The sequence below is a fragment of the Netta rufina genome (genome assembly GCF_964035555.1).
Source record: "Netta rufina genome assembly, chromosome: 3".
NCBI classification, from domain to species: Eukaryota; Metazoa; Chordata; class Aves; order Anseriformes; family Anatidae; genus Netta; species Netta rufina.
The window spans coordinates 33,159,157-33,167,718 of record NC_140125.1 but is presented as its reverse complement, the minus strand read 5'-3'; the positions used below and the strand labels follow the sequence as shown (position 1 = coordinate 33,167,718).

Sequence of the window (8,562 nt, the reverse complement as noted above, 5' to 3'; positions counted from 1 at the left end):
CACAGTACTTGAGGTGCAGCCTCACCAGAGCAGAGTACAAGGGGACAATCACCTCCCTAGTCCTGCAGACTACACTATTATTCAAGGCCAGGTTAGATGAGGCCTTGGGCAACCTGATCTAGTGGGAGGTGTCCCTGCCCATGGCAGGGAGGTTAGAACCAGAGGATCTTTAAGGTCCCTTCCAAGCACAGTCATTCTATGATTCTATAGGACAAGAATTAGGATTCTTGTCACAGCACTGTAGGATTGCCTGTGGCTGTCTGTTACAGGTATGACTAGAACAGATGGATTCAATGTTAGGGCAGAGGCCTAACTGTGTGCTTGATGGATTGTGCTTTATGGAATGCTGAAACTATTTGGAATTCCACGAACCCCTCCAGTGCAAAAATTCTTCAGTGCAAACCCCAGAACATTCGGTAACCGCAAACTGCCCTTTACCCACAGTATTTTCTGAACTGTTCTGATATAAGTTCAGCATGACAAGCGTATGACTTTGTACTCAAAGGGGAAAAAAACACCTCACCATAATATAAAGATATAAACTGTCTCAAATAAATATGAAGATTTAAGAACACTCACATCAATAGGTTTAAAATTTTTTATTGTGCTGCCAAGAGCCAAATTACAAGAAACCGCCTTACAGTTAAAAAAGTAAACAAGCAATCTGCTGAACCGCAGTGCACTCCGAGTGCCACATATGCATCTATTTTTTCAGAAAATTATATCTGCATTTCTCTTACAAGAGCACAACAGGAACCAAAGTAAAAGAGTGTAATGGATACAGCACATAGGATAAATCATATCTTTAAAATAATAATAATAAAATAATAATAATAAAAAACATTTTACACCATGTCCTATATCCTGCTAATATTTTCAGAATATGGCCTTGATTGTAAAACAAAAGCAAGCATTTACAATTTCTGGATAAAGACTGCTTACTCTTATGCAAGGAATGGATGTCTTGTCTTGACAAAATCTTTGTAGTAACTGGACAGAAACATCTCTGTTTCAATATCAGATTGAGTATAAAACACTGGGGAGACTACATTTTTTCTTATTGGTGGTTGGAAACTGAAGTTATATAAGCAGAAAAAATGTTGACCCTTAATGATACACCTATTTTTTTCTTTGATGCAAACAGCTAGAACACCTTTTTGATATTCTAAAACAAAAAATTGTTAATCTTCAGATTAATAAATTAGGTCATTATAATAATAAATTAGTTTTTTTTTTTTTCAGTTTTAAAGTTCAGCAACCTCTGACCAAGTATTTACAACAATACTTGAGAGTTCCTTTACAAAAAATACATTTTCTTTTCACATTAAGCATACTGGGTATCTGTGTCTCTTATGACAAGCATTTGTAAAAGAAAAAAGGCAATGCACAAATGGGTAATTAGTATAAAAGTGCCAAGACCTGTTTGGAAAGTTAACATTGTATTATACAGTCAGAGTTATAAATGAGGCAAGCTACAACAAAATTCCAGCTTAATGTGGACAATATTCCAGTAGTTGTTTCAAACAATTGTTTGAAAAAAAAAAAAAAAGAAAAGAAAAAAAAAAGAAAGAAAGAAAAAAAAGAAAATCCAGGAGCTGATGGTGTTATTCTATGGAGCTGATTAGTGCTGCATGTATATTGTCATCAGTGTCTCTAGCCAATGCATTCATTAAAAAGCCTTTTTAAGGCTAAGCAGGAAAAGAAAAATAAGAAACACCCTGAAATGTAGCAAGTAGCAAGAGCAACGCTTACTGCTATAATCGTGCACGTACTGTACACACGCAAACACAAGAGTGCACACACACACACGCGCACACAAACACTTTCAAATCAAATCAAACTGTAGGTAGAATGAGATGCTCTTTTCTTGTCTTTTCTAAACTCACAAGCGATTAAGCACTGATATGGAATGCCTGTTTATCTGTTTCTGCTCTGGGTAAAATCTCTCTCAGATAAAAATACATTCAACAAGAAAAAAAATAGAAAAAATATATACTGTATACATAGTATTTTATATATACAGTATATATATGTATAGTGCATATACACATGCATGTATATATACGTATGTATACCTACATGCATTTGTATATACATATATATACACAAACATACAAATACTTTTTGTTGTTTTTAGCATAATTATATTTACATAAATATTCCTATAATGCTAAAGTTTAAAGAAGCATGATCTCCTTTTTTTTCTGAGCTTCAAAAAAGGTGCTTGAGTAATATACAATTAAAATTAAGCAGCTTCCTAGCATGGAAGTAGTTTCTAAATCTGCATACCAGTAAATAAGAACATCAACAGGAAAAAAAAAAAAAACAACAACCTTAAAACAGTCTCTTTTTTTACTCTCTTTTAAGCAAGAGCTTTGTCCAACAAAAAATATTTTTCCTTCTCCTGTATGAACAACCAGAGATTGATATAAAATAACAAAACAAAACCACAACAGACAAAACAAACAAACAAAAGCCCCTGGAACTGCATGGTGTTCTTGACTTTTCCTTCCTTCAATACTGCTGTCAAAAGATCCAGTGCTCATATCAGGAATTACTTAGGCCTCAGTCATTTGCTAACTCTGCCAAAGTCTGGCTAATCTAGCCAATCAGCTTTGAAGAAAACAAAACTAAAACAAAAACAAAAAGCAGCACAAGGTATAATTTTATACATCCTTAATAAACCCACCCTTTATTTTCTGCTATAACCTTTTCCTTGCTATTTCATTAACTACTGCAGCTTCTCATCATATAGAAAAATATTTGCAGCTACACCACACCTGTGATGTGACAAATTCTGTTCTATGAGTATATTATTGTAGCAACAGCTGGAAAAAAAAAGACCTTTTCATATTTTTTCACTTGGGGTTAGGATTTGCTGCAACAGATGCAATTTCAGAGCAACAAGAAAAGCCACTATCCTGCTGCTCGGCAGTATTCTTTATTCATTTTCTCCACCAGCCAAGCATGACCAGCTTTTCTTCTCTGAAGCTTCCTTTTACTTTATTGCCTACCCCTAGCCCCTGATTCCCCCTCCCAAAAAACCTCTATAGCTATGTTACAAGCAAATACACCTTAACAAGTTTTAAAACTTTGGTTCTAAGAAAACACTTGGTCAGTTATCTCAAGGAAAAGTGGGAATGCTTTTTCTGGCACATTGCAGGAGTCAGAGCTCATCCCAGTAAGGTCTTAGAGCTGTACATGTAGTCACAAATCCAATACAATCCACTAAGCAAGTGCACAATTCTAGTTTTATTTTAATAGCAGACTTAGTCTCTCTCTTTCTTAAATCCTCGGTAAGGGTGCAATTCTTCAAACTGTTTGATAGAAATTATCTGCCTGTAGGTTGTTCTGTTTTTGCATGCTGTAAAATCCACTGTATCTTGAATCTGGGTCTGCAATTCTTAGCATCCTCTGCGAACTGTCCACCTGGACCATGGTACCTTTCTTGCAGTCCACATATACCAGTTGATTGTTTAGACAGGAAGGCTGTTAAAACAGAAAGAGAACACTGAATCAGTCAAAAAAATATTTGTATTCAACCCATAACTTAATGTTTGTCGTCCATAAACACAAAGGGAAATCGAATTGGGAATGAAAGCCTGGACTCTTGCTAAGCTTGGTAAAGGTTTATGTCTGGCACAATAATATACCAACATGCTCTTACAAACCACCATTTTTCTTCTTCTCAGTGAAGTTCTGGTATTCTCTTATCCCACATGGACTGGTTAAACCATTATCTATCAGTCTACCAACACACAAGGGCTTCAATTTGTTGCCTTGGATGCGCAAGAGGTTGTTTCCAAGACTTTAACAGCGTCTTTATTGCTGATCATGTTCAAGAATGTTTTGTTCCAGTTTACAAATCCACTAAGATAATGGGAGAGATTTTTTTTATTTTTATTTTTTATTCATGCAACTGAAATCAGGTAGTCTCCCATGTTAAATGTGAGATTGTGATAGGAACAATTGTATGGAAACCAGTTGACTCAGAGGCGAAAAAACAGTTTACAACAAAACCAGGAATAAGAACACAAAATGAGGCCTCCTTTTTACAATATGAAAGGGATATTTTATGTGAAATGAAGGAGCAGTAGACAAGATCTCCCATTGCTAGGCTAAATTTGAGAATGTATAGCAGAAATGCAAAATCTCTCAGATAAATGTGGAAAAAACTGTCATTCTTGGTAGAAAAGGCTGGGCTTCAGCAGTATGTTCTCTTCAACAATGTACCTGTCTTCGAGTGTATCTTATGCATCATCCTTTAAAGACCACTTCTTCTAAAGCTCTTCAATACAAATTACCCAATTCTGTAGACTAGCTATTACGTATTTTAGTACCTATATGTTTACTTTTAGATTAACATTAAATGTCTTTCTTTCCTTCCTTCTTTCTTTCCTTATTTCCTTCTTTCTTTCCTTCTCTCTTTCTCTCTTTCTTTCTTTCTGAGAAAGCAGAAAGAAACTCTGATGACAAGAGTCAGCTATGGACGAGAACATGCAGCTATAAGGGCACAATGCAGCATGCTCCCTTCTGAAGAAATGTAGCTCCAATCCGAAAAGTCCTAGGAACCACTGAATGTGGGAATATATTTGCTCAAAAAACTAATTTATTTAATTCCATTAGCATCAGGGAGGATGAGAGAAATGAAAAGCTACATAATAGTGGTTAATGATTTCTCTGTTATTTCTGGAAAAAGTGAAAATCTGAAATACTATGTCTGGCAAAAAAGGGACAGCTTTGTGGGACTGTGTTATTATTGGATAGGCTGAACAACAGTGTTCAGTCTGTGGTATTTCTAGTATAAATAAATAACTGTAATAAAAACCTTTATTGGTTTGAAATTTATTGAACTTTTTGTAAATGGTGAACGTTACATTAAAATTATCCTTCCTTGAGGACTGAGGACTTGGGTATTTCTGCCCAGTGTAAGGAATTGAAGTTTTCATCTTTTTTTTTCCTTTTTTTTTTTTTTTTTCTTCATTTTCCTATAGGAAGTACTTATAAAAGTTTCTCTCAGTGTCATTCCAGTCAAGCGAATCACTTCTTTTATTCACATGCTGATGTAACAAGTGGAAACATCGGCCAAATGTAGAATTACTGATTATAGTTCCTCAGTTAATAAGTTGTGATTTTCACTTCAGCTTCAGACACTTTGTCGCATAACACACTTGGGTGGAGAGCAGCCTTTCTGAGAGTAAATCCATTAGAGTTAGAAATGAATTTTTAAATGGATTCCTTAAACTCAGAAACTAGCATCATTTACTTGGCTTGAAAGACTGGAAATGGAATAAAGTTGATTTTTCATGCTTTCTGTTTAACTAAAATTGAATTCAACTATATGGTCTGACTGTATTTGCCATCTTTTCAAAAATGATTTTTTTTTAAGAATGTTCCTCAGCAGTGAAAGAAGAATATGGACAATCCGTTTTTAAAACTACTGTATTACTCTTCTACCTGAAACCGAAGAAAAGATGCTTTCAAGAAAGACACTTCTCTCAAATGTGTTCTAAATTAGAAATATTAATATATTAGATGTATGGACAAAGCCTGTCTGATTAAAACTATGAAGTGTGAGAGAGATAAACTGGGGAACAGTTATAAAGGGAATTTGAATATAGAGTGAGGCCTTTGTCTGCTGATGGAACTATTGCTCAAAACAATACAATGCTTTTTTCAGTGTTCATTTCCAAGCTTCCTGCTTCTTCCCTTTTTTAATTTATAATTTTAGAACACTTAGTAGCTAGTTTTTTCCCCCAAATCTCTTCAAATATCAATCCCAGAACCTTATGATGCAATTATTAGAAAATGTGATAAACACTACTAGTACATACAATATCTGATGTTGGGTAGTTGCACAATATCTGATGTTGGACAATTGCTTTCTGAACTTTTATCCACTTTAAAAGTAAAATGTTCTCTCAAGAGATTGACTGCAGATGGGAGTTGCATGCATTTATGTATGCACACACACACAGGGTTTTTTTTTTTTGAGTAGTTTTTTGGGGGGTGAACTTTATTTCTATGTAGTGACCACTCATTACTGTGTAGTGCAACAAATTACTGCTTTTCATTTGACAGTGAAAATAATCCTTCAGGAGACTAAATAAATACTAACAGCCTGATGGGTATGACATGGTTTCAGGCATAAGGAAAAAATAATTTAAGAGAGTGATGTGAATTAAATTGCATCTCACAGAATATAGGAGTTAATCTTGTTTTTCAGAAAGGTGAGAACCTGGAAATAGGCATGAACATGGCACCTTTGTTGGAGCTTTGTAGCAGGACACTGGAATCCACTGCTTTTTCTGATTGACGAGCAGAAGGACAATGATCAGTAACAGTGCTATCGTGATTGGAATTGTCACCAAGGCAACAGAGCTGACTGATGCATCTTCACTGGGGTGCGGTCCACTTCCACTTCTGTACTCTCCCTGGAGATGATTCATGTCTGCAAGGAAAACGTGAGCATTTGTTAGTAATGATAAATAGGCCATGACCATAAAGAGGAATCTAATTATAAAAGTTCCAGTCACAAATCCTGTCATTCACATGAATTTGGACTTTTTCTCCTTTAATGTGATCTTATTTGGAACAACTGAAATTGGAACAACTGAAAGCTAGTACTTAGTATAATATATTAGCCTGGAAAAAGTAATCAAAAAGAGAGGAAACTGGATGAAATCTAAAGAAGGAATAAAAAGCAACTCCGACTTAGTTGCATTCACTTCATTTTATCTGATCACAACTGAATTCCCATTCATACAAAAATCAGGCTGTGTTTCTATGCTGTGGAAAAGCTGGAAGCCTTACAGTGATTTATTTTTTTTTTTAAAGCTGATAAGACAGTGCAGACATGTATTCTCATTTGCTGAGAACATATCACAATACTTGCACCACTCAGCCTGTGAAAACAGACTACTGGCAGTCTACTAGACTCTGTTTTTTCATGTAATTATAGAGCATTCCCACATAGTTTTCAGTGTGCGTTTACAAGTTCTCAGCCAGGATAGATGCAAACCAGCTACCAATGCCTATGAGAAATGGAAATGTTGCTGTTGAAAAGTGTAGCCTTCCTCCTAGCCATCAAACAGCAGTATGCTATGAGATGATCCTTGGTTATAGCAAAATAAATACAAGTTTTGGTATTGCTTCAATTAGAAAGAGTTAACAAAGACTGTGACATAGTGTTTTCCCCTATCCCAGAATAATGATTCCAGTATAGTTGTAAACAAGAGATGGTTTTACATTATTAGTTGTGCCATTATACCTAAAATGTTTTGTTTTTTTTTTTCCCCCATTCATTTTTCTGTGATATATATTAACTTGTGGTACATTTTCCTGTTTTTATTTTTCAATACAAGAATGGCATATGGACCAAATCAAGGCTTATCAACTCAAATGGCATGGTAACAGCCTGCTTCCTACTTTTTGTATAAAAAAGACACTGCAGAATCACTCCTCTTTCATCGTTTTATCATATCCTTAATTTTATAGAACTCCATCACACCAACACAGATGTCTCTTCCAAGCTGAAGATGTAATGATAATGAGATCAAATTGCATAAATACAGTTCAGTAGACTGACTCATTCTAACTCAAAACAAACTCATGTAACAGTTACTGCACTAAGGAGTATTCTGTATTTTTCAAAGCATTACACAGATGGTACCAGAATTGAAAAAGTGCGTTAAAACATGGGGAATAAACACAGACCTGAGTTAGCCCTGTTTATCTTAGATCTTACCTCTGTGAATGTGGATGATGTCATTTTCACTTGGTGTTGGCCAGTTTGGTACTTCTTCAATGTCTCCTCGATGATTTGTCTTCTCAATAGGGATGTTAGTAGGTTCAGGTACATACATCTCTGTGAAATCAGATAAATATCTTTCACAGGCTTCATAACTTTCTAGTGCTGCTCTTAATTCAGAAGATATGCCTGGCCATCTGCTTTGTCCTATGAACCTTTTCATTTGTTTTATAATTTTCACTACAACTATGGGATTTTGTTTTGTTTTGATTTGACATAACATCGTTATTTTGTGTTACAAATTTTCCTCTGTTTCATCCTGTATACAGAATACATGCCTGCTGCCATAATCATTATCCTAATGTTCAGCTACTGCTGAATCTCCCTGGGTGTTCTGCCAGTAGTAGTTACCTGCAGATTTAAGGGCAAAGACCTGTAGAAATATGTCAGGGCTAGCATTAAAAAGCAGTTGCAATTCTTATGTCCCCTGTGTCAACAGCTAAGAAAATTACATATACACCAAGGTAAGATGATAAATTAGGAATGTAATATTTGAAAGGTAGTGAGAGACTTAGAATGGACAGAAATGTTAATCACTGACAGAAATTGCAGAGGTGTAAAAATATTAATTTCCCTACATCACTGTTGTATTTTCATAAACGTGTAAACCAACAGAAAGCAAGGTCAAACAACTACTTTTTCAGTCTGTATTTCTTAGAATAAGTAAAATTCAAACTCAACATTTGCATAATATGTATATCTGTCATTTGCTTTCCCTGAAGTCTAAATGTTTGTAGTCTCCTGTACACCAT

At 35.1% G+C, this 8,562-nt stretch overlaps 1 protein-coding gene across 1 annotated transcript in view; it reads right to left on the bottom strand.

Annotated features, from left to right (window-relative positions):
• Positions 1 to 593: 593 nt before the first annotated feature.
• CRIM1 (cysteine rich transmembrane BMP regulator 1) overlaps positions 594 to 8,562 on the bottom strand; it is a 182,115-nt gene continuing 174,146 nt past the window's right edge. The window contains exons 15-17 of the mRNA XM_084285163.1: positions 7,748 to 7,867; positions 6,264 to 6,451; positions 594 to 3,489 (exon numbers count right to left, since the gene is read on the bottom strand). Coding sequence (XP_084141289.1) covers positions 3,313 to 3,489; positions 6,264 to 6,451; positions 7,748 to 7,867 — 485 coding nt within the window. The 3' untranslated portion in view covers positions 594 to 3,312. The remainder of the gene's footprint in view (positions 3,490 to 6,263; positions 6,452 to 7,747; positions 7,868 to 8,562) is intronic.